Source organism: Chrysochloris asiatica, unplaced genomic scaffold, assembly GCF_000296735.1.
Source record: "Chrysochloris asiatica unplaced genomic scaffold, ChrAsi1.0 scaffold00368, whole genome shotgun sequence".
Lineage (NCBI taxonomy): Eukaryota > Metazoa > Chordata > Mammalia > Afrosoricida > Chrysochloridae > Chrysochloris > Chrysochloris asiatica.
In genome coordinates this window covers 404,927-431,402 of record NW_006408886.1, presented here as the reverse complement: position 1 = coordinate 431,402, position 26,476 = coordinate 404,927, and the positions used below count along the sequence as shown (strand labels likewise).

At 37.7% G+C, this 26,476-nt stretch overlaps 1 protein-coding gene across 1 annotated transcript in view; it reads left to right on the top strand.

Moving 5' to 3' along the window:
• Positions 1–26,476, top strand: part of PPP4R1 (protein phosphatase 4, regulatory subunit 1) — a 134,359-nt gene that overhangs the window by 57,454 nt on the left and 50,429 nt on the right. Inside the window, exons 7-10 of the mRNA XM_006876233.1 lie at positions 14,873–15,045; positions 17,142–17,237; positions 22,292–22,477; positions 24,590–24,751. Coding sequence (XP_006876295.1) covers positions 14,873–15,045; positions 17,142–17,237; positions 22,292–22,477; positions 24,590–24,751 — 617 coding nt within the window. The remainder of the gene's footprint in view (positions 1–14,872; positions 15,046–17,141; positions 17,238–22,291; positions 22,478–24,589; positions 24,752–26,476) is intronic.

Sequence of the window (26,476 nt, the reverse complement as noted above, 5' to 3'; positions counted from 1 at the left end):
TATGTTGTGTTTTTGTTCTCATTTATTTCTAGGACCTTTGTGAATTCACGTTTGATTTCTTCTACTTCCCGTTTGATTTCTTCTACTTCCCTGTAGCTTTTCATCAGGGTGTTATTCAGTTTCCATGTATTTGACTTCATTTCCTTGGTCTTCCTATTGTTGATTTCTAATTTGATAGCATTGTGGTCTGAGAAGATGCTTTATAGTATTTTGACATTTGTAAATTTATGGAGATTTGTTTTGTGACCTAAAACATGGTCTATTCTAGAGAATGTTCCATGGGCACTGGAAAAGAATGTGTATTGTGCAGTTGTTTTGTTGAATGCTCTGTACACATCTATGAGGTCCAGTTGGCTGATTGTGTTGTTTAGTTCTTCTGTGTCTTTGTCAAGTTTCTTTCTGTTTGTTCTATCCATTTTTGAAAGCGGTGTATTAAAATCACCCACTATTATTGTAGCTGCATCAGTTTCTTTCTTCAAATCTATTAGAGTTTGTTTTATATATTTTGGAGCTCTTTCATCGGGAGCATAGATATTTATTATGGTTGTTTCATTTTGTTCACTTGTCCCTTTAATCATGAGATAATGTCCATCTTTATCTATTACACTGTTTTATGCCTCAAAGTTTATTTTATCAGAGATTAGTACTGCCACTCCTATTCACTTTTTATTGCAATTAGCCTGGTATATTTTTTTCCGTACTTTAACTTTTAATTTGTTTTTGTCTCTGTGTATGACATGTGTCTTGTGCACATAGCATATTGTAGGATCTTGTTTTCTTATCCATTCTTCCACCCACCGTCTCTTAACAGGTGCATTTAATCCATTTACATTCAGTGTAATTATCGATAGGTATTGATAAACTGCTGCCATTATGGGGTTTTTTTGTGTGTATGTGTGTGATGTTGCTGCTTCTTTGTTCTGTGTGTCTTTGTTGAGTTCATGATTTTTGTGTTCTTTCTTGTGAGTTTCCTCATAGTTTTAATATTTCCATATTCGTGGATTTTTGTTCTCTTGGTATGTTGTGAAGTGTTAATTTTCTTTGAGGTTGCCTTGTAGTCCATTAACTTTTCTCTCCAGTTAGTACAGTCTATTTTATCCTGTAATCGATCTGACCTTCTCACCATCTGGAGCTCTGTTTCTACATGTTTACCTTCTTTTACATTGTACTTGTTTTGATCATAGATGGATCTCTCAGATTCTCTGAGTTTGTTCTTATAGTTTTGTTCTGTTCTCAACTCTTCCTTCGTAATTCAGAGAGGTGCTGTCACATATGTCAATCTCTGGGGTTGTTGTCTGTTCTTGTTGATTCTTAGTCCATAGAACTCCCTTTATGATATTTTGTAGTGCAGGGTTGGCTTTGGCAAAATCCCTTAGCTTCTGTTTATCCTGGAATGTTTTGATTACACCATCATTCATATTTGATTGATAGCTTTTCTGGATAAAGGATTCTTGGTTGGCAATTTTTGTCTTTCAGGATTTTATATATGTTTCCCCATTGCCTTCTTGCTTATATGGTTTCTGCTGAGAGATCTGAGCTTAATCTGACTTGCTTGCCTTTGTATGTGACACTTCTATTTTCCCTGGCTGCTTTCAGAAGTGTCTCCTTATCGTTGATTTTGGAGAGCTTGACTATGATAAGTCGTGGTGATTTTCTTTTGGGGTCTATCCTTCCTGGGGTTCGCTGAGCTTCTTGAATGTTTATCATTTCACTTTTCAGGATGTTAGAGAAGTTTTCTTCCAGCAGTTCTTCACTATTTCCTTTGTGGACTTGTGTGATTCTTCTCATTCTGGAATGGTGATAATTCTTAAGTTATTCTTCTTCATGTTGTCCAACATGAATCTTAGACCTTCTTCAGAATTTTTTATCCTTTTTTGTGTTTGTTTTTCTATCTTAGTGGTATTCAGAGATTTGTCTTCCAGCTCACTGGTTCTGCCTTCCATCTCATCTATTCTACTCCTCTGCCCTATTTCTGATATTTTGTTATTGAACGTTTGGACCTCTTTTGAATTGTTTCCAATGCTGTATCTTTCTTATTTGATTGTTCTGTAGCACTTTCCTGAATTCTTCCTTATTTTTCTCAACTCTATTGTAAAGTGTTTTGAAACATTTTATAATCATTTTTCTTAATCATTTCTCAGGCATTTCCAAGACCTGTCCTCCTTCCAGAATGGAGTCCAGGTCTACTTCTAGGTCATTTGTCTCAGACATTTTATCTTGTTTCTGGACATGTGCTGATATTGTCATCTGGTTTTGCTTCTTGGACATGTTTAATGTTTATCTGTGGCCTTAATACTTAATTGAGTATGTGTTTTGATGTCTTTATCCATTTTTGTGTTTCTTCTTCTATCTTAGTGGTATTGAGAGATTTGTCTTCTAGTTCACTGGTTCTGCCTTCCATCTCACTTGTTATTACTCCTTTTCCCTTTCAGAGTTTTGTCTAGTTCCGATATTCTATTATTGATCGTTTGGACCTCTTTCTGTAGGTTTTGAATTGTTTCCAATGCTGTATCTATCTTATTTGATTGTTCTTTGAAGTGCTTTCCTGACTTCTTCCTCGTTTTTCTCAACTCCATTGTAAAGTGTTTTAAAACATTTTATCATCATTTTTCTGAATTCCTTTTCAGGCATTTCCAAGGGCTGCCCTCTGTCCAGAAAGGATTCCAGGTCTACCTCTAGGTCATTTGTCTCAGACATTTTATCTTGTTTCTGGTCATGTGCTGATATGGTCATCTTCTTTTGCTTCTTGGACATGATTAGTATTTATCTGTGGCCTTAATACTTACTTGTGTATGTGTTTTGGTATTTTTTGTGCTTTCTGCTTGCTTCCAGGGAGATGTGATCAGGCTGTGGGCTTCCTTTTTCCCTCTTATTATTGCTTAACTCAGAGTAACTTTCACAGGTGTTGTCTGTTTTCCTGGTATATGGTAATTGGTATTAATTCTTGCCTTTTTTTGGTGTTTTATAGAGTGTGATTTTAGCTTGTCTATATCACAGCAGTTGCTGACTCTTCTTATGTAATTTATGGAGACAAAGAGTCTTCCAAAGGTCGAATGGAAGCATATAATAGCAAAACAGCACCAGCAAAAAAAATACAAGAGAAAAAAATTAACTAAAACAAAAAGCAGCAACAACAAAAACTGGACTGAATACTGCAGTCTATAATCACAGAAAAAGGAGAGGAAGAGGAGGGAGAGAAGAAAAAAACAAATATGTAGCTTAATATGAGTATAACTTTAAGGTCCTCTCTTCAAAGCTTCCTGAGAGATTTCAGGATGCAAGTGTTGGTTGTTATGCTGTACCTCAGGCTTTAATTTAATTTTCGGCCTGTTTTGTTTTTAAATTCTCTTTCCTTCTCTACAGCCCTGTCCTGCCCTTTCACGTTTAAAAACAAAACAAAAGACAGACAAGCAAAAAGCCTTCAGGGCCTACTCTTGGGCTCAGTGTCTATGTGCATGTGTGGCAGAAGAACCCACCAATGGTGAGGATGGAGTGTGTTCACTCGCTCAGGCAACCCCTCTAGTCACCAGAATGGACGTGGGCAAACAGTGGGCACGCTAATGACCAGACACCAAAAAAAAAAATAAGATAATCAGAACAAAGCAAAACTGACAAAGTCCACCTTTGCTCCAAGGTTCCCGCGGCATTTTTCCATGGTGTTTCTGCTCCCCTGTTTGTCTTGTTGTTTGGTTTCACCCAATATGTCGACTCTGGGCCTCCGTGCCCAGCTCGGCAGATTCAAATGTATGCGATATTTTACTTTAGTTTCAAGTTCCACAATCTGTAGGCCTTCAAGCCTTCAAAGTATTCCTATCTCTGTGGTTCTGAGTTTTCGAGCTCTGTCCTAGATCTGCTTTGCCTGGTATTCTGTGGTATTGCTGACGGTGAACTTCACTGCATCTCCACCCTAACCACCATCAAGCCCCCTGAGTATGTGTTTTGATAATTTTTATGCTTTCCAATTGCTTCCAGGAAGATGTGATCAGGATATGGGCTTCCCTTTTCACTCTTCTTATTGCTTAACTCAGAGTAACTTTCACAGGTGTTGTCTGTTTCCCTGGTATATGACAGTTGGTATTGGTTCTTGCCTGGGTTTTGGTGTTTTATAGAGTGTGATGGTAGCTAGTGTGATGGTCGCTTGGCTATATGGCAGCAGTTACTGACTCTTCTTGTGTACTATAGGGAGATAAAGAGTCCTCCAATAGCAGAGGGGGCACATATAACAGCAAAACAACACCAGTGGAAAAAAAATGGAGAAAGGAAAAAAGAAGTAGAATGAAAAACAGCAACACCAAAATCTGTACTGAATACTGCAGTCTCTAATCACAGAAAAGGGAGAGGAGGGAGAGAAGAAAAGTAGAAGAAGAAAGAAAAAAAAAATATCTGTAATCTAATATGAGTATGACTTTAATGTCCTCTCTTCAGCGTGTTGCTTTCAAAACTTCCTGAGAGATTTCAAGATGCCAGTGTTGGTTGTTATGCTATACCTCAGGTTTAATTTAATTTTTGGCCTGTTTTGTTTTTAAACTCTCTTTCCCTCCCTACAGCCCTTTTCAGAAAAGTACAGGGTTTGCTCTTGGGCTGAGTATCTGTGCACATGCATGGCAGAAGAACCCACCAGTGGTGAGGGTAGGGGGTGGCCACACACTCAGGCTCTCCCTTTAGTCACCAGAATGGAGTTGGGCCAGCAGTGGGTATGCCTATGACCAGATACCAAAAAATAAAATAAAATTAGAGTAAAGCAAAACTGACAAAGTATATTACCCACCTTTGCCCCAAGGTTCCCGTGGCGTTTTTTCATGGTGTTTCTGCTTCCCCTGTTTAGTCTTAACATTTGGTCTCACCCACGGTGTTGGCTCCAGGCCTCCAAGTCCGGCCTGGCAGATTCAAAAGTACATGATTTTTTACTTCAGCTCCAAATTCCATAAGCTATAAGCCTTCAAACTTTAAAAATATTCCTATCTCTGTGGTTCCGAGTTTTGGAGCTCTGCCCTGGATCTGCTTTGCCTGGTATTCTGTGTTATTGCTGATGGCGAACTTCATTGCACCTCCTCTCTAGCCGCTATCAAGCCCATAATTATCTCATTTGATTTCTTGACTGTTGCTTTCCATGAGTGTTGGTGTTTGAATGGAGAAGTGAAGTCTTTGACAGCTTCAGTTCTTTCTCCATTTATCTTGATGTTATTTATTGGTCCAGATGTGAGTATTTTTGTTTTCTTTACATTGAGATTCAACCCATACTGAAGGTGGTGTGGTCTTTGATCTTCATCAGTAACTGTTTTAAATCTTCTTCGTTTTCAGCAAGCAAGGTTGCATCATCTGCATATCACAGGTTGTTAATGAGTCTTCCTCAAAGTCTGGCGCCACGTTCTTTATATAATCCAGCTTCTTGGATTATTTACCTGGCATACAGAATGAATATATATGTATGGTAAAAGAATACAACCCTGGTACACACCCTTCCTAATTTTAAACCATTCAGTGTTCCCTTGTTCGGTTCAAACAACTGCCTCTTGGTCTATGTTCAGGTTCCTCATGAGCACAGTTAAGTGTTCCAGAATACTTATTCTCTGAAATGTCCATAGCTTGTTAATATCCACACAATTGCAAGCCTTTGCATTAGTCAAGAAAACACAGGTAAACATTTTTCTGGTATTCTCTGCTTTCAGCCAAGATCCATCTTACGTCAGCAATATCTCTCCTTCCATGCCCTCTTGTAAATTCAGCTCGAACCACTGGAAGTTCTCTGTCAGTGTATGCTTACAGCTGTCTTTGTATTATCTTTAATATAATATTAACTGCTTACAATATTAATGATATTGTCTGATGATTTCCTCATTCCATTGGATCACCTCTTTTGGGAATGGGCACAAATAATTGATCTATTCTAGTCAGCTGGCCAGGTAGCTAGCTGTCTTCCAAATTTCTTGGCATAGGCAAGTGAGTGCCTCCAGTGATGCATCCATTTGTTGAAAGGTTTCAATTCCATCAGATCCCAGTGCCTTTTTCTTTGTCAATGCCTTCAGTGAAATCATTGACTATTAAGTGCCATTGAGTGAGTTCTGACTCATAGGTACCCTGTATAGGGACTCCAAGGGGTAAACTGGTGAGTTTGAACTGCCAGCTTCCTGGGTTAAATCAACCTTGTGGTCTAGTGCATTGTCCCACAGCATAACACCAGGACTCCATTTTGTCCATTGTTGTTGCTGCTGTTAAGTGCCATCGATTCGGTTGCGAGCCACAGCATCTCTGAATAGGATTCTCAAGGAGCAGCTGGTGAGCTTGACCTACCAACCATGCAGTTCAAACCGACTTTACTGTCCACAGCACCATATCAGAACTCCAATAGAAGCCTTCAGTATTGCAAATCAAATCTTGAATTTGTTTCTTCAGTTCCCTCCGCTTGAGAAATGTTGAGCATGTTCTTCTCTTCTGGTTTTCCAACTCCAGGTCTTTGTACATTTTGCTATAATATTTGAGACCTTGTCTTCTCGAGCTGCTCTTTGAAATTTTCTATTCAGCTCTTTTACATCATTTATTCCACTTGCGTTAGCATCTCTATGCTGGAGATCGAGTTTCAGAGTCTCTTCTGACATTCATTTTGGTCTTTTCCTGTCTTGTTTTCTTAATGACCTTTTGCTTTCTTTCTGTATGATATTCTTAATGTCATCCCGCAACTCCTCTGGTTGTTGGTCTTTAGTGCCTAATGCATTATCTCTGCTCTTCAGATGATCTCTAAATTCTCGTGGGATATGTTCAAGGTCGTAATTTAGCATTCGTGTACTTGTTTTAATTTTCTTCAGCTTCAGTCTGAACTTGCAGATGAGCAATGAATGGTCTGTTTCACTGTCTACATCTGGCCTTCTTTAGGCTGATAATACGTATCTTTTTCCACCATCTCTTTCCACAGATGTAGTCAATTTGATTTCCGGTTTGATTCTGTCTAGTGGTTTTCTTATGTATTGTTGTCTTTTATGTTATTTTAAAAATATATTTGTAATGGTCTTGCAAAATTTAATCATGCGTTCTCCAGCATCGTTTCTATCACCAATGCCGTATTTTCACACTGCTAAATCTTCTTCTTTGTTTCCAGCCTTTGCATTCCAATCTCCAGTAATTATCAGCACATCCTGATGGCATGTTTATCAATTTCAGACTGAAGAAGATGGTAGAATTCTTCAATTTCATCATCACTGACTTTAGGGGTTGGTAGATAAATTTGAATAATAATGGTATTAACTGGTCTGCCTTTTAGGCATATTGATGTTATTCTAGCATAGACAGTGTTGTATTTCAAGATAGATCTTTATATACTCTTTGTGATGATGAATGCAACCTCTTCAATTTATCATTCCCAACATAGTAAACCATGGGATTGTCAGATCCAAAATTGCCAATACCAGTCCTTTTCAGCTTACTAATGCCTCAGTGTTCCATTTCATGTTTGACAATTTCCAATTTTCTTAGTTTTATACTTTGTACATTCCATGTTCCTATCATTAATGGATGTCTACAGCTGTTTGTTTGTTTGTTTGTTTTTTTGGGTTATGCCTCATCAGCAAATGAAGGTTCCGAGGGCTTTACTTCATTCACGTCATCACTGTCACCTCTTACTTTGAGGAGGCAGCTCTACCCAGTCACATTTTCAGTGCCTTCCAACCAGGGGCTTTTTTTCCGGCAATGTATCTGACAATATTCTGGTGCTCTTCATTATGTTTCACTATTCCGTGTTCTGGGGCTGACACAGTGTTCCACTGCTACTCATAAGGCTTTTGGTGACTAAATATTCAAAGGAGTCACTCTCTCTTCCTAGTCTGTTTTCGTCTAGTGGCTCAGCTGAAACTATACCCATGGCATAGCTTCCAGAATCACAGCAACACATGAGCCATCACAGTTCAACAAACTGAGAGATGAGTAGTAGTGTTCACAATTAGAAATAGTCAAGTTTTCTTTTCAGTTTTCAGCATTTTGTTCAAATAAGTTTTCTTTATTTATTTAACTTAAATTTTATTCAACTGTTCATACTATAATAACCAATTAATTTTCTTTTCCTGCGATTCCATTTCTGTGGGGAGTGGCAGGAATTGTCAGCTAGACTTTGAACCAATTCTGGGAGCTTTCATTTTGTTACAGTACCTGCTGGTTTTCTAAGACATCATTGCTGGTGAATCCCTTCTGACTCATGCCAACTCTATGTTTTACAGAGTAGAAGTGTTTCTTAGAGTTTTTTTAAATTGTAATCTCTATAGAATCAGATTTCCTGGCCTTCTTCCACAGTGTTACTACATGTGGGCAAACCATCAACCTTTCAGTTTGCAGCCAGTCACAAACTGCTTGCAACCATGGGAACCGTCAGTATTTATTAAAACCTTAAATGTGTTGCTTGAAGTCTTTAGAGCAAATGAACTGCCTAGTTTTCTTAAAAGTTTTATATATACATAGGAGTCCTGGTTTATTGCCACAGGATAATGCACTAGACCACAAAGTCAATTTGATCCCCAAGGTCAGCAGTTCAAATCCACTAACTGCTCCTAGACAACCTATACAAGGTCGCTATGAGCCAGAACCGACTCAATAGCACTTTAGTAACAATACTATATATATATATAGTGTGATGGGCTACATACAATAAACACTGGCCCAGCCACATGGTCAATAGTTCAAGCCCAACAGTGATTCCAGGGGAGAGAGATGATGATTTCAGTTCCCATGAAGATGTACAGCCTAGGAAACCCTATACAGGGTAGCTGTGAGTTGGAACTAATTCTGTAGCACATAACAGCAACATGCACACACACATATATATATATAGATATAATGTATAATCGCCACCACTCGTCTGTCAGTTTGTCATACTGTGATGGCTTGTGAGTTGTTGTGATTCTGAAAGCTATGCCACCAGTATTTTAAATTCCAGCAGCATCACCCGTGGTGGACAGGTTCCAGATGAGCTTCCAAATGAAGAACAGACTAGAAAGAAGGAGTGATGAACTACTTCCGAATATTTAGTTACAGAAAACCTTATGAATAGCAGAGAAACACTGTCAGATATAGTGCTGGAAAATGAGCCCGACATGTTGGAAGGCCCTCAAAATGCGAGTGGGGAAGAACTGCCTCTTCAAAGTAGAGTTGATTGTGATGATGCAAATGGAGTAAAGCCTGTGGAAGTAAAGCCCTTGGGACCTTCATTTGCTGATGGGGTACAACTCAAAATAGAGAAACAGCTGTAAACATCCATTAATAATTAGAACATGGAATGTACGAAGTATGAATCTAGGAAAATTAGAAATTGTCAAAAAATACAATGGATCACATAAAAATCAATATCTTAGACATTAGTGAGCTAAAATGGACTTGTATTGGCCATTTTGTATCTGACAACCATATGTTTTACTATGCCGGGAATGACAAATTGAAGAGGAATGGTGTTGCATTCATTGTCAAAAAGAACATATCCAGATCAGTCATGAGGTACAACGCTGTCTGTGATAGGGTAATATCCATGCACCTATAGGGAAGATCAGTTAAAACAACTATTATTCAAGTTTACGAACCAACCACTAAAGCCAGTGAGGATGAAATAGAATAATTTTACCAGCTTCTTCAATCTGAAATTGATCAAACATGCAATCAAGATGTATTGATCATTACTTGGAATGCAAAGATTGGGAACAAAGAGGAAGGATCAGTAGTTGGAAAATATGGCCTTGGTGATAGAAATGATGCTGGAGATCGCATGATAGAATTCTGCAAACCCAATGATCTGTTCATTTCAAATACCTTCTTTAGACAACACAAGAGACGACTATACCCATGGACCTCACCATATGGAATACACAGAAATCAAATTGACTACATCTGTGGAAAGAGATGATGGAAAACTTCCATATCATCAGTCAAAACAAGGCCAAGGGCAGACTGTGGAACAAACAGACCATCAATTGTTCATAAGCAAATTCAAACAGAAGCTGAAGAAAATTAAAAACCAGTCCATGAGAGTCAAAATATGACTTTGAATATATCCTTCCTGAATTTAGAGATCATCTGAAGAACAGATTTGATACATTAGACATTAAAGACCGAAGACCAGAAGAAGAGTTGTGGGATGACATGAAGAACATCATACATGAAGAAAGCAAAAAGTCATTAAGAAGACAAAAAGAAAGAAAAGATAAAAATAGATGTCAGAAGAGACACTGAAACTTGCTCACCAGGGTAGAGATGCTAAAGCAAATGAAGAAATGAGGAGGAACAGGAGCTGAACAGAAAATTTCAAAGGTCAGCTCAAAAAGACAAAGTCAAATATTACAACAAAATGTACAAAGATCTGGAGTAAGAAAACCAAAAAGAAGAACATGCTAAGCATTTCTCAAGCTGGGGAACTGAAGAAAAAATTCAAGTCTGTACTTTCGTTTATGAAGGATTCTCTGGGCAAATTAATGAATGATGCAGGAAGCATCAAAAGGAATACACAGAGTCACTGTACCCAAAGGAAATGGTTGATGTTCAACCATTTCAAGAGGTAGCATATGATCAAGAGCCAATGATACTGAAGGAAGAAGTCCAAGGTGCATTGAAGGAATGCACAAAGAACAGGGCACTGGGAATTGATGGAATAAAAATTGAAATCTTTCAAGAAAGTGAGGCAGCACAGGAGGCACTCACTCATCTCTACCAAGAAATTTGCAAGACAGCTATCTGGCGGACTGATTGGAAGAGATCCGTATTTGTGCCCATTCCAAAGAGAGGCGACCCAATGGAATGTGGAAATCATCAGAAAATCTCTTTGATATCCCATGTGAATAAAGTTTTACTAAAGGTAATACAGAAATGGCTGCATGCATACATTGATAGAGAACTTCCAGTGGTTCAAGCCAAATTCAGAAAAGGATGTGGAATGAGGGGAATCATCGCTGATGTCCGATGGATCTTGGCTGAAAGCAGAGAATACCAGAAAGATCTTTACCTGTGCTTTATTGACTACGCAGAGGCTTTCGCTTGTGTGAATCATGACAAGCTATGGACAACATTGTGAAGTATGAGTATTCCTAAACACTTAATTGTACATGATCCAAAAGGCAGTTGTTCCAGCAGAACATGGGAACACTGAATGATTGAAAATTAAGAAAGGTGTGTGACAAGGTTGTATTCTTTCACCATACTTATTCAACTTGTATGCTGAGCAAATAATCCAAGTAGCTGGGTTATATGGAAAGAGAAGAACAACATGTCATCAGGATTGGAGGAAGACTCATTAACAACCTGCCATATACAGATGATACAACCTTGCTTGCTGAAAGGGAAGAAGACTTAAAATACTAACTGATGAAGATCAAAGACCACAGCCTTTGGTAAAAATTCTCACCACTGGACCAATAAACATTCTTGTCAATGAAGAAAAGATTGAAGATGTCAAGGACTTCATTCTTATTGGATCAACTATCAACACTCATGGAAGGAGCAGTCAAGAAATCAAACGACGTATTGTATTAGGCAAAGATGTCAGCTTGAGAACTAAGGTGCTCCTGACCCAAGCCATGGTATTTTCAATAACCTCACATGCATGCAGAAGCTGGACAGTGAATAAGGAAGACCTTAGAAGAATTGATACTTTTGAGTTATGGTTTTGGAGGAGAATATTGAAAGTGCCATGGGCTACCATAAGAACCAACAGATCTGTGTTGGAAGAAGTGCAGCCAGAGTGCTCCTGATGGTTGTGTTCTAGGAGGATAATGTGCTAACTCTAGTTGTAGCGGTCACCCCCACATCCTTGTCCAACTACCAAGAAAAAGTTACACATGCAATATAACTTCAGTTACTGCCTGTACAACTTAGTTTCAATCTGGATCAAGTTCGGCCTTTGAACAAGGTAGACAATTTATGGCATTTTAAAGAAAATTATTGCACCACCATGCCAGGATTAGAAATGAAAAACACTCCCTTTAAAAATTCAAAACACCCTTTAACACTATGGAAAATTAAGGCATGGCAAGGTGAATTAATAGAGATTCATTATGCTATCAGATTTGAATAAAATACAGAATTTTGCTATCAGATTTGAATAAAATACAGAATTATGTAGCCTAAGCAGCAAATCCTGACAATCCTTTTCTGCCCTCTGTCCTACTGTAGAACTTAATGCCAAGGGCATTTGTAGCTTATCCTTGAGGCTGGGTTTTTTGGTTTTTTTTTTAAATCTGATTTGCTATTGCTGTATAGTTGTTGTTAAGTACCGTGGAGTCGGTTCTGACTCATAGTGGCCCTGCACAGGGTTTCCGAGGCTGTAAATCTTTACGGGAGCTGAAAGCTTCATCTTTCTCCCGTGGAACGGCTGGTAGTTTTGAACTGCCAATTTTGAGGGTAGCAGCCCGATTCGTAACCACTATGGTACCAGAGCTCCTTATTGCTGTGTAGTAGTATAGCAGTACCTAGAAAAATTACTGATACTTAGTAAGTATTGCTAAATTAAAGAACAAAGCAGTAGATATGAAAAATCATCATATGGACAGAAGAAAAATGACAAATTCAAATTAAACTGTAACAGGTAAAAGAACTGAATTTGAAACAGAATGAATCAAATCACAACACAGTATTTATATGGAGACCTCTCAACTGTAGTCTATAAATTAACAGTACAATTTTAAACCAAGCTGTATCAGCCATTTTCTGAGACAGAAAGGCATATACTGACACAAAACGTCATTTATATACATTTACATATTCATACATACATATGTTGTTGTTAGGTGCCATTGAGTCAGTGATGACTCATAGCGACCCTATGCACAACAGAACAAAGCACTGCCAAGTCCTGGGCCAACCTTGTTGTTGCCACACGTGAGGCCATTGATGATGTCATATTGCCAATCCATCTCGCTGGGGGTCGTCTTATTTTTCTCTGACCCTCCATCTTACCAAACATGATATCCTTCTCCAGCAATTGGTCCCTCCTGATAATATGTCCGAAATATGAAAGATGAAGTTTGGCCATTCTGCCCTCCAAGGAGCACTATAGGTTAATGCTCTGGACCGCAAAGGTCAGTTTGAACTGCAAGGTTGGCGGTTCAAGCTCACCAGCTGCTCCTTGGAAATCCTATATAGAGTTGCTGTGGGACAGAACTGACTCGATAGCACATAGCAGCAGCAGCATTTTCCTTTTTATCAGTTGGGTTCCCACCCACATTGTAAATGAGTTGCAAATTTTTCTTCAGACTAAACCTGTGTTCTGATTTCTTATATTACTCATGGTGTGGTATTCTCTAGAATGCTAAACTTTCTGCATTAACCAAGAAACAAAATATACCCTATTCTTTTTGGCTGGAGAGTTTTAAGCATCAGGTTTCCTCATGAATTGGCACTAGACTCTTCTTTATTATCTTTACATCAATTTTCTGAATAAGGTGGGCTTATAGTGTCACTCATTTAAAGATGGGCATTATTAGCATGGACACAAGTAAAGGAGAGTACAACAATCACCTAGATTTAAATGACTGTATAAGGCATCACCCTCAAGAAATACACTGATCTGTTCATTATTTCCCAGGGAAGAAGATTGGAAAGTACTAGGTTTCACATACACCCAGCCAATATTTGATGTGGGACTCCTGGTGTGGTGCTGTAAGAAAAGCACTGAACTGACAAAACCATAAGGTTGCTGGTTCTAACCCATCAACCACTCCTTGAAAACCCAATACAGGGTTGCTATGAGTTGGAACTGACTCAATGACACTTAACAACAACACAATAGGTAAATAAGGCTAGCACATTTGCACATTATTTTGAAAATGTTGAAAACAAAACATTCTGACCTTTATAAAGACCTCAGTCTCCTTTGAGTGCTTCCTGTGCCTTGGTTTTAGAAACTTAAAGGTCCCCAAAGAGGGAGCAAAAAGGGATTAAAAGGATTAGTACAAATCACAAGTGAAATTCTCAAAAAGAATGAGATTTACTTCACAAGCGCTTTTCTTAAGCTTAGTGGAATCTTGTCCTGTATGTTTCTTTTACTTCTTTGCAGAAAATGTAAACAAACTTAATGTGCTTAGACAGCAGGCATTTTTAAATGATGCAGCATGGTAATAGATTATATTAATAAAGTCATTATCCTGTTTGGCTTTTTCTTTTTTACTAAGCTTTGTACTAAATTAATTTGAAATCTAAGATTATTACATTATGAGTATCTTGGCAATTTTTTTTGCTAAATTTCTTTTATTTGGGGTCAGGAAGAAAGTTTTATCTTAACTTTGGAATCACCTTTACCAAAAACTCAAAACGTGTAGGCAATGTTGATTGCCAGATATAAGAACTGCATCTTGATAAGTTGTCATTTTTGTTTTGTTCTGGGCAAGACAGGGCTAATTCAGTTTCCTTTTTGGGAACCAGTTACAATTTTCAAAAAAAATAGAGAAGAAGATCTGAGATGTTTAAATATACTTGCAACAAAAATCTTTGTAATTGCCATTATTTTATGTCAGCAGGATTTGTATGAACTGCTCTTCTTCTAAAATAGCTTAGTAAGTAAGTCTTGTTAATTTGATTCATATACTACCAAAACATAGCTAACTTGTATTGAAATGCCATTCTTTTCATAAACTGGTGATGCCACCAGAAACTAGATAGCATTATACTCTTTATACTAACACAAAATAAACATTATTAATCTTATGAAAGTATATTAGTTTTGTTTTTCTCCTGAAGAATTAATGATTTTCCATAGTAGAAAATTGTTTTCAGCTTCTGATTGCAGTGTCAAAATATACATGTCAGTGACAATGTGGAATGCAAATGGAGGAAAAACATTAAAGTATTACAGTTTTGTAGCTGAACGTATATCTTTCTCTCTCTCTCTCTTTTTTTTTTTTTTTTATTTACCTAGCACAAGTGGAAGTGTTGTCTGCAGCACTACACGCCTCTTGTCTGGATGCTCACGAAGAGACCATCAGTATAGAGAAAATAAATGATCTTCAAGATGAACTGGGTGTAAAAGAGCTACCAAATGTTAAAATAAAGCAAGATGATTCTGTGCCCTTAATCAGCGATGCTGTCGAGGTAACAAACTGAGTAAAATGTTAATCAAGTGAGAGCAATGTGAATCAGAAGAATGCTTTGGGGCTATAGTTGTAGCTAATCACTTCCTAGTTAGTACTATTCTGTGAGTTGCTGATTTTTCTGCTCTCCCTTTTGCATAAAGTAAAAGTAATTGTCACCACATCCTGTCTTCATGACCTGTGAAATCCTTGGAAAGGTAAATCCCAATCCTGCTTATTAACATGACCATTTTAGTAACCTCAATGTTAATGTAGCTCACTGCAGTGAAATAGTCTTACTGGAAACAAAGCCCTTTATCAAGAATTATTAACTCTTCCCTTTTCTTTTTGGAGAGGTGCTTTGTTTCTGATCGGACCATTTCACTGCAGCAAGCAACACAGTATTCTGAGCAGAAGATCGGGACTTGAGGCCATGTTGCGGAGGGCCAGTGGCATTATCTGGACTCTGGAGAGTGAGGGTGGGTACTGTTGCTAGCATCATCTTTGATATGTACTTATGGCTGTACTTTATGATCCTCCTCCGGTTTCCAGCATCATTTGATATCAATGTTCTTATCCCTTATTTACATAAATGGGAGAAGGAACACACCAATCACCAGAGTCAAATGAGCATGGGCTCTGGTATGGTGCTATAGGATAAGCACTAGTCTGCTAACAGCAAGGCATTTGAAACCCACCAGCTGCTCTCAGAAACCCTATGTAGGGTTGCTATGAGTTGGAACTGACTCAATGGCACACAACAACAATGAAAATATATTGAATGTTATGTTCAAGAAAGAATTCCTGCCCACATGTTGTGGGTGGCAAGAGGGCTTTTCTAGCTTTAGTGTATTTATTTGGTTTTTGCTGTTTCATGACATTTGGATAACTGAATTTTGTATAACATTAGTGCTTTAGAATGAAACCCTGACCGTTTATTATCATTGGGGAGTTCAATATTATGATATAGCTATACTTTAGAAGGCTTTTGGTTTGGTTTGGTTAGGTTTTTGTCTGTGGTTATTAGAAAAAATATTTGTGGAATTAGATACTACAGTCAAAATTAGAATCAGACTAAGAAAAAGGATTTGTAGTAACACAGTAGATTTAGCATTGGGCTACTAATTGAAAGGTTGGCGATTTAAGGCCACCCAGCAGCTCTGAGGGAGCACGATAAGGCAGTCTGCTTCCATTAAGATTTACAGCCTCACAAACCTTAATGGAGCAATTCAACTCTGTCCTGTAGGGTAGCCATGAGTTGGAATTGACCCAGCAGTAGTGGATTGTTTGCTTTGCTTTATTACGGCCTTTATTCCTGGTGTGGCACTGGACTGCTAACGTCAGTGGTTCAAACCCACCTTCCACTCCTTGGAAACTCATAGGGTCACTATGAGCTCTGGTAGCGTAGTGGTTATAAATCGGGCTGCGAACCGCAAGGTCAGCAGTTTGAAACTACCAGCTGTTCCATGGGAGAAAGAGGAGGCTTTCTGCTCCAATAAAGATTTACAGCCTCGGAAACCCTGTACAGGGTCTCTGTGAGTTGGAACCGACTCCACGGCACATAACAACAACATGAGTCAGAAAAGACTCGACTGCACTTAACAACAACAATAAAACAATTAAATACTCTTATACATACTCTTTTAGAAATAAGTTAATTTTAGGTATTTGGACCTTTTCAAAATTACTTTTAAACTTTAAGTTTGTTTTTGCTGGAATCCATTTTTGTAAATATGTTTAGCAACCTTAGTCAGCAAGTTTGATTTAAGGCAAGAGAAGCTCTTAAGAAGTTTTAGACATGTTTATAAACTTACAAAGATGTGCAGAATTTATGTGAGTTTACATCTGTTGACAGTCTTGTTAAAGGTAAGTAACATGATGGTGATGGTCATGGTGTGAACCTATGAAGTAACATAATATATTTAAATAAAGGAAACTCCGGACAGGACAAATCTTGAAGCAGCTATTTTTTTTTTTTTTTTTTATAGGTAAGTAACATGATGGTGATGGTCATGGTGTGAACCTATGAAGTAACATAATATATTTAAATAAAGGAAACTCCGGACAGGACAAATCTTGAAGCAGCTATTTTTTTTTTTTTTTTTTTTATTCTAACAGAATATGGACTCTAGTCTTCACTATATTCATAATGATTCAGACCTGAGCACCAATAGTAGTTTTAGCCCTGATGAGGAAAGGAAATCTAAAGTACAAGTAAGTGATAAAAAAATATTTTTGTGTGTGTTTTTAATTCCCCTTTTTAAAATCCATTTCTTACTTAATTCTGTTCTCTTTTTGTAACAAGTTTTAAATTAAAGGTAGTGTATTACATTTTTCTATAAGGAAATTCAAATAGTGTAGAAAATAAAATGTAAGCAAGAGTTGAAGGAGAATCAAGGTGAAAAGAAGAATCAAGATCAGCATTCAGAGACTGATTCCTATGAAACAACGGAGGTCTTCTCTCCAACTCTTTCCCCATTTTTCACACCACTGTACTCTTGATTTCTTTGCCGAAATTCAGTAATTCATTCTAATGTCCATACAGAATTCCATACAGAATTCACAGACTGTTATGAGGTTTAATTGGGAAATAACAGGTTGCTTCCTATAGTTCTTATCCTGAATTATTACAATTCAGGATAAGAAAAGACTCAGAATACCATTCTTCAGTCAGTATAGCTTCTTGGCCATATCCACAGGCAGGCCTCTCCCTGACCCTCAAACTTTTGATTCCTTGGGCCTCTTGGGCTCGCCTACTCAGGCAAGTGTTACACAGCTCTAGCTGCACTAATAAGCACCCTACTCCTCCAACAAGCCTCCTGCCCAAAGGCACTCAGATTTGTCACATCATGCAATCTCATAGTTCTGTTGCCTCTGCTTTCACTGTTTGTCTACTGCTGCTTTGTGCTGTATCTCACAGACTCTAGAATTACACCTCTCTGCCTCCTGGGTCTAGGATGTTCTTGCCATAGATATCCCAGATGCAAAGGATGTGCGCTAATCCCAACTCTTCTTCTTGGTCATATTGAGGTCTCCTCGTTCTGCTCATGAGATGGCTCTTTTTAAGACTAGATTGGCAATACTGACCAATCCCCTCATTAAGGTTCCATACTCCTAGTGTGGCACTGTAGGATAAGCAAGGGACTGCCAACCACAAGGTTGGCAGTTCAAACCCACCAGCTGCCCCTCTGAAACGCTATACAGGGTCTCTGTTAGAACTGACTTGAAGACACCAAACAACAACAACATACCTTATTTGCATGGTCCCATCCCCACGGCCCCATGCACCATATTTGCATAATTAGCAAGTTTTCCAGTCTCCTAGGGTGGATCACAAGCACCCCTTTGTATAGACCCATCCAACAATTTGGTAAGAGTTATAAGACCAGAACCCTGGTCCCTGGTTGATACTTGGTTGGCCAGCAATATGGCAAGACCTGGGCACACCTGGGCCCAGAGACAGTGACATAGCCACAGAGGACTAGAGTGGAGAGTGAAGCACCCAGCTGACAAGAAGTGAGGGGAGGTGCACAAGAACACCCACACTTGCAGACAATACTCATTTGACATGGCTTCAGTGGCTGGATGATCAGAACTCAACTAGAAGAAGAAAGAAGGGGAAAAAAAGAGTACTCTGATACAATTTTATGACCTTGACCTATATCTATGGATGCAGTAGCTCAAAAGAGGGAACAAATCTTTACAGCGAGGATCATTCCCACCCCCTTGGTACACAGGGTAGACAAGGATGGGCAACTTAGGCATTGGCTACACAAAATGGAGGAGCTCCAAAGACAAGAAGTGACTGGCTTACAAGCTTTCAAGAGGGAGCCTAGATCCAGAGGGCGTGGGGGAATATAGAATCTCCACTCAGTGGTATCCAATTTATCTGGATGGGGCTGATGAAAGGAGATAGGGATAAGACTCTTATGGTATAATAGTAAATAATTGCTATCAGGACTGATGGTGAAGCTTGAAAATGTAAAGGTAGACGTTTTTTAGCAAAAGTAAGGAAGTGATTGACTTTGTAGTCCAGTAGCGGACGTCCCTGGGACCATCAAGGGAGAAGAGCAGAGTGTGGGACCCTACCCAGAGAAACAGGATGCCAGAGATGGAGGCAGAGATGATGACATGGACAGATGGAGCCTCTGGGCACTCTAGACCCAGGGAGGGAGAGGGGCAGGCTTATGGAGTGTAGCCTTTGGATGTTTGATGATGCATGGAGGGGATTGTAATCAGTCAAGGAAACAATATACAATAGGATGAATGTAAAGCTAATGTTCTTCCCATGTAAACTATCACATAAATCACAATAAAAACTAAAAAAAAATAGTTACATGGCAAAAAAGGCCATATGAAAGATTTGTCACTCCACAGTCAGATCGTTCCCACACATAGGATTCCATTCTACATTCAGAGTAAGCAGTTCTGTATTTTTTAGAAGTTTTTTGTGTATATTGTTGTTGTCAGGTGCCATCCAGTCGGAACTGACTCATAGCGACCTCGTGCACAGCAGAATGAAACAATATCCGATTCTGGGCCAACCTCACTACCGCTGCCACACTTGAGTCCATCAGTGATGCCACCTGGCCAGTCCATCTCGTTAGGGGTCTTCCTCTTTTTCTCTGACCCTCCACCTTACCCAGCATGACATCCTTCTCCAGCGACTGTTCCCTCCTGACAATATGTCCAAAGTATGAGAGACGAAGCTTAGCCATCTTGGCCTCCAAGGAGCACTCTGGCTGTACTTCTTCCAAAACAGATCTATTGGTTCTTTTGGCAGTCTATGGCACTTTCAGTATTCTCCTCCAACACCACAACTCAAAGACATCAATTCTTCTACGATCTTCCTTATTCACTGTCCAGCTTTCACATCCATATGAGGCTATTTGAAAATACCATGGCTTGGGTCAGGTGCACCTTAGTCCTCAAGCTGACATCTCTGCTCTTCAATACTTTAAAAAGTTCCTGTGCAGCAGATTTGCCCAATGCAATACGTTGTCTGATCTCTTGACTGCTACTTCTGCGAAAGTTGATAGTTGATCCAAGAAGAATGAAGTCCTTGAAAACTTCAATCTTTTCTCCGTTAATAAGAATGTTGTTTATTGTTCCAGTGGTAAACACTTTTGTTTTCTTGACATTGAGATACAATCCATACCGTAGGCTGTGCTCTTTGATCTTCCATCAGTAGATGTTTCAAGTCCTCTTCACTTTTAGCAAGCAAGGTTGTACCATCTGCATATCACAGGTTGTTAATGAGTCTTCCTCCAATCCTGACACCACGTTTTTTCTTCATAGAACCCAGATTCTCGTATTATTTGCTTAGCATACATATTGAACAAGTATGGTGAAATAACACAACCCTGTTGCACACCTTTCCCAATTTTAAAACATTCAGTGTTCCCATGCTCTGTTTGAACAACTGCTTCTTGGTCCAGGTACAGATTTCTTAGAAGTACAATTAAGTGTTCTGGAATACTCAAACTTCTCAATGTTGTCCATAGCTTGTCATGATCCACACAATCGAAAGCCTTTGCGTAGTCAATAAAGCATAGGTAAACATCCTTCTGATATTTTCTGCTTTCAGCCAAGATCCATCGGACATCAGCAATGATATCTCTTGTTCCATGGCCTCTTCTGAATCCAGCTTGAACCTCTGGAAGTTCTCTGTCAATGTATGATTGTAGTCATTTCTGTATTACCTTGAGCAAAACTTTGCTTGCTTGAGATATCAAAGAGATTGTCCGATGATTTCCGCATTCTGTTGGGTCATCTCTCTTTGGAACAGGCACAAATATGGATCTCTTCCAATCAGTCCGCTAGATAGTTGTCTTCCAAATTTCTTGGCAGAGATGAGTGAGTGCTTTCTGTGCCGCCTCACTTTCTTGAAAGATTTCATTTTTTATTCCATCAATTCCTGGTGCCTTGTTCTTTGCCAATTCTTTCAATGCACTTTGGACTTCCTCCCTGAGTATCATTGGCTCTTGTTCATATGGTACCTCTTGAAATGGTTGAACATTAACCTTGTGTATATATGTACACTTTTTTGTCGTCTAAAGGCAAACAGAATCATGCTATCACACCTAGGTATTATACCTAAGTTGCATTACAGTTCTATTTCCAAGATTAAAATATGAAAATAAGGCCTTTGTATCATCTATTGTAAATTGAATTCCAATTTCAGTAAATTTAAAAGTGCAAAAATATGCACAGAGAATCATTGAATATAACCATGTAATAATTTGTCTTTATTGTTTTGTTTTTTTAAAGATACCTTGGAGCTCCTTCCATTTTAGCATAGAAGGATATTCACACTGTTCATACCAGCATTGCTGTTATTGTTAAGTGCCATCGAGTTTCTTCTAACTCATAGACACCCTGTATAGGATTTCCAAGGAGCAACTGGTGAATTTGAACTAACAACTTTGCAGTTCAAACTAACCTTGTGGTCAAGTGCTTATCCTACAGTGCCACACCAGGATTCTCTTGTAGTATTCCATTATAAGGAGACACTGCCATTTAAATAATTGCTTACTTATGATGTTTCAATGCTTCTAGTAAAAACAGTACTGCATGCATCATATTTATATATGCCTTTTGTTTTCTTGTGAGAATATATCTAAGTTCTCTAGGTGAAGTGGTATATGCTTTTTACTTTTGTTTATTTGTATCATGTATTGTAAATAGAATCAGTGTTCATAGTATTTTTAAACATGATTTTCCCTACTTTACATTGTAGATATATTTCCAAGTCAGTACATTTAGATCTGTATCATTCTTCAAATTTATTTAGTACAATTTTTATTTATTTTTAAATAATTTAGACCTGCCCTGATATGGAGCTATAGGTTAAGCAGTGGACTGCTAACTGCAAGGTCAGCATTCAGACCCATTAGCCACTCTTCCAAAACCCTACACAGGGTTGCTGTGAGTTGGAACCTACTCAACAGCACTTATTAACAACAATTTCTAAAAGATGGGTAATAAGTTTATATAGCTGAACATTCAAAAGATTACAAAAGGTCATTTAGTTTAAATTTATCTTTGCATTTATATATATGTGTCAGGTGCCATCAAGTCGGTACCGACTCATAGTGACCCTATGCACAATTAAATATATATGTATATATGTGTGTGTGTATATATCTATATGTACAATGTGAGATAATTTTTTCTCTAGTATTTGAGATTCTGTGTTAAATTTAAAATATTTTTAACTAATTTATAGCTAACTTGCTAAAAATGCATTATTATCATCTGTCCATTAGGATGTTGTACCTCAGGCTTTACTAGATCAATATTTATCTATGACTGATCCATCTCGTGCACAGACGGTTGACACTGAAATTGCTAAGCACTGTGCATATAGCCTTCCTGGTGTGGCCCTCACCCTGGGCCGGCAGAATTGGCACTGCCTGAGAGAAACTTATGAGACCCTAGCATCAGACATGCAGGTAAATAAACCAATGAAAGAATTAGCAAGTATGTGAATATGGAACAATTTTTTATTAAGTGCGTTTTTGTTTGTTTTTTAATGTTTTATTGTGAATTATGTGATAGTTTACATGGGAGAACATTAGTTTTACATTCATTCTATCTTATATCATTTCATTGCCATGATTACAAACCTAAGTGCGTTTTTGCCTTCCAAAACTTACTGGAATTAAAGTTCCTTCTGTTCAGTGTGGACTTAATGTTAACGAAAATTATGTAAGGAAGAGTTAAAATGACCTTACTTTACCCCACCACTGTATTTTCAGTTAGATCTCCTCAGTTTGACTTTTTATTTATATAAAGTGTTAGAATTTACAGTCACATTCAGCGTGTCACTAACTTATATATGTTATTGTCCAAAGTTTATTTGTAACTTAATTCTTTAAAGTACAGGGTTGAATTTTTCTACTAGACACAGTAGTATAGATGCTTATTTTTATTAGACTTTTACTACCTTCTTAGTAACTGTGAGATTAATCACACTAAAAGAATAGGTATTTTTTGGGAAGAGGCATATTTTTAGAAAATATGAGAAGATAGCCTTAATAAAAGAGGTTTAGGTCAACATAACCTAGGAAAAGAGCCAAATAGGCTGGTAAAAACTACTTATGTGAGCATATTATATTTTGTTTTTCTCTGATCACAGAAGATTTTTAAAATCCTTTTACAGAATTATTAGTTTGGGGCCATGAGTGTAATGAGCATTTCCAGACAGGTGGAAGAAGTTTGGAAGTGTTCATTCTCTTCCCTGACCTCATACTCACCTACCTTCCCATCCACTCCAAAGGAAAATAATATATAAAATGTCCATATAGGTAACTTGGTCTTGATAACCTGTGGCTTTTATTTGGCTCTGTTCCTAGATTTTGTTAGGTAACTTAACCTCTTCTACTATTAAGTTTAGTATCTCCTATTTTCTAGAAATTTGCATCCTTCCTGAGAACACCCATCTTTTAATCTCATAGTCACTAAGAATGCAGTCTGGTTAAAATGACTTGTACTGAGGCATGAATGATTGATTTTGCATTAAACTTCTTAGTGGTGCAAACTTAAAGGAATCAGTGCCTTGGCTTAACAAGCCAGGAGTTAAAAGTAATCTTACGAGAACACATAGTGTAAGTTCCTCCTCTGACTTAAGAAGTTTTAGGTAGCTGGAGCCCAGTTTAAGTACCTCATCTCACATTGGCATAGTTATTAAGTGATTTGAAAACAGAACCATAAAGGGCCAATTTCTAGAGTGCTTTATCCTTTATTAGTAGTTACCAGTCTTTATTTCAGAGAGCTCTGAGGGGTTCCTGGATATCTGGGGCCACTTGCATCACTAGGAAGGCGCTCAGTGGGACCACATGCCTCCTCTGCCTCATGCCCCCCGTCTCTGTTTTCATGTCTTGTGTATTGAACTTAACATAAAATTGTATTTCAAGATTGAGTTCTGGTAATTCAGTGGAAATGAAATTTTTGCTCTAAACTCTCTCATTGATATTTATGCTAAATGTCAACGTAAGAAAATTTAAATGCAGGCAATATAGAAAAGCAAAAATGTTTTTAACTTTTAAGTATTTATATACACAAAATGTTTCCATTTAGGAGTATTTTTCCAGGGTTGTAAGCAAAAGATTTTCTTATTCCTGTGTTTCTTAAATTGCCAATTCCTTAAAAACAAGCTGGTTATTGTTGCTGAATGCAAGGTAGACTGTACAGGATCTGAAGGGGGAGCAGGAAAGTGAGGATGGCTCCAGCTAACCTTTGGTATATGTAGAACATCTGTAAATGTGGCATTTCATTGTTCAGAGAATCACAAAAACTGTGCTGTTAGTGATTGCCTAACATTTTTTTTTCCTTCAGAAATGAAAGTGAGATAATACATACTGTATGCTTTATACTTAAAAACTCTTCTGCCACAGTTTTTGAGACATCATAGACATTTAAAATTCAGTGTCTAATATTACTACTATTATAATTTAATTTTTGAGGTTATTGGCATTCACATATTGACTAACCTTCATATATAGGCTAAAGGTAAAAAGCACTTTGTGTTTAGATTACTAATATAATTAATTTTATTTTTCTAGTGGAAAGTTCGAAGAACTTTAGCATTCTCCATCCACGAGCTTGCAGTTATTCTTGGAGATCAACTGACTGCTGCAGATCTAGTTCCAATTTTTAATGGATTTTTAAAAGACCTCGATGAAGTTAGGATAGGTGTTCTGAAACATTTGCATGATTTTCTGAAGGTAATTTTTTTTTTTTTTTTTTTTTTATAAAAACACAAATTCTACAATGAATCAGAAATACTTTTGTCTATCACCAGGATAGCCCACTTCTGGAATTCTGTATAAGACATTGAAGTGCTCTGGTGGCACCAGTGGTTAACCATTCAGTTCTGAAGTTCTGTGTAAGAAAATAAGAGACCCTAATGAAGCCAGTCATTAGACATTCTGCTGCTAAATGAGCCACTCCTGGAATGTATATTATAGCCTTGGAAACCCTTTGGAGCAGTTCTAATTCTACTTTGTCCTATAGGGTTGCTATGAGTTGGGATCAGTTCTACAGCAACTTTTTTTTCTTTTCCTTAATGTAGGAAAATACAGCCTTGAGTTGATGGTGAGATATGATTTAAAAGAAGAAATAGTCCATTCTGATCCATTTTGCTGGTGTCACTTAAATTTTTATTTTAAAAATAGCTATGCTGATTTCATTTTTAACTTATGCTTGATATATGGTTACAAGCATACATCTTAATTCAAATTATTGAATCAAATACATGGTAGAAATTTCATGAACAACAAGATTTGAAGCCATTATATGGTATTTCAAAAGTCTGATACTTTACCTTTCATCCATATTCTTTTCATAAGGTATCACTGGTCTCCAAGTGTATAGCCCTGCTTCTTTTTTTTTTTTTTGGCATTTCATAAATTTTTATTCCAACATGTAGTAATTCTCTGTGGGTCCAGAAGCTGTTTTAGTATTCTCTGTTAGCAAAACCTTTCAAAACGGTGTATATGAATATTTTATAATACATGATCTAAGTCCTATTCCTAAACTTATTATTCAAATTGATAAAATTTCTAGTACTCTTATATGGTTCATTCTTATACGGCCTACTCCTCTCATCTCTATAACCAGGAAATGCATACAGAACACAACAGAATGGTCAGAGTCCTCGGGTAAAGGCTTTGGATCTGACATTATATTTTTGTGTAACTTTGGGCCATCTGTTAATTCAGCATCTCTAAATCCACGCAATTGGCCTAAAATTCAGTTTTCTTCTCCAAAGGAAGAATGCAAAACTAGATGATCCCTGAGGTCCCTTTCCACTAAAAAATTCTGTATTTGCTGTGTACCCCAATTCAGTAAGACTTCTAGTAATGTAAATATTAGCAAATGTTTAAAAAGGTCCCTTATTAAACTTGGAAAGCGCAGTTGACTATTCCCAGAATTGATGAAAGCCCATCTGAGGCCAATACTAAATACCACTGGGGGTGAAAAATGCAGCAGCTGTTTACCAGTGCAGAAAAAAACCTATATCTGCATTTTAGACTAGAAGGGAAAAATACCTTATCCAGTTGGAACTGTAGAGGGAAGTCGGATAGGAGGTAATTATACAGCTGGAATTTATCCAGAAGCTTTTGACAAACCCGCCTCCTCTTACAAGTAGTACATCTGCCAAGGGATCTTTAATGATAGCATATGATCAAGACCTTCAGTTTAACACCCAATCTAAAACAACAAAGTCCACTACACATTTGTAATATAGTAAATTCTCTAACTCCCATCTTGAGACAATCTGGGGTTCCATTGGTACCAATTCTTAAAAAATCTATCTTTCCTCCAAGATCTCTAATCTCACTCTGACTTAATTCTGCCTTTCCCTAATTTCTGTGATCAGTACCTGGAGTGAACCCAAGGCATTATATTTGCTCAGTTAGTGTTTATATATATGTATATATATATCT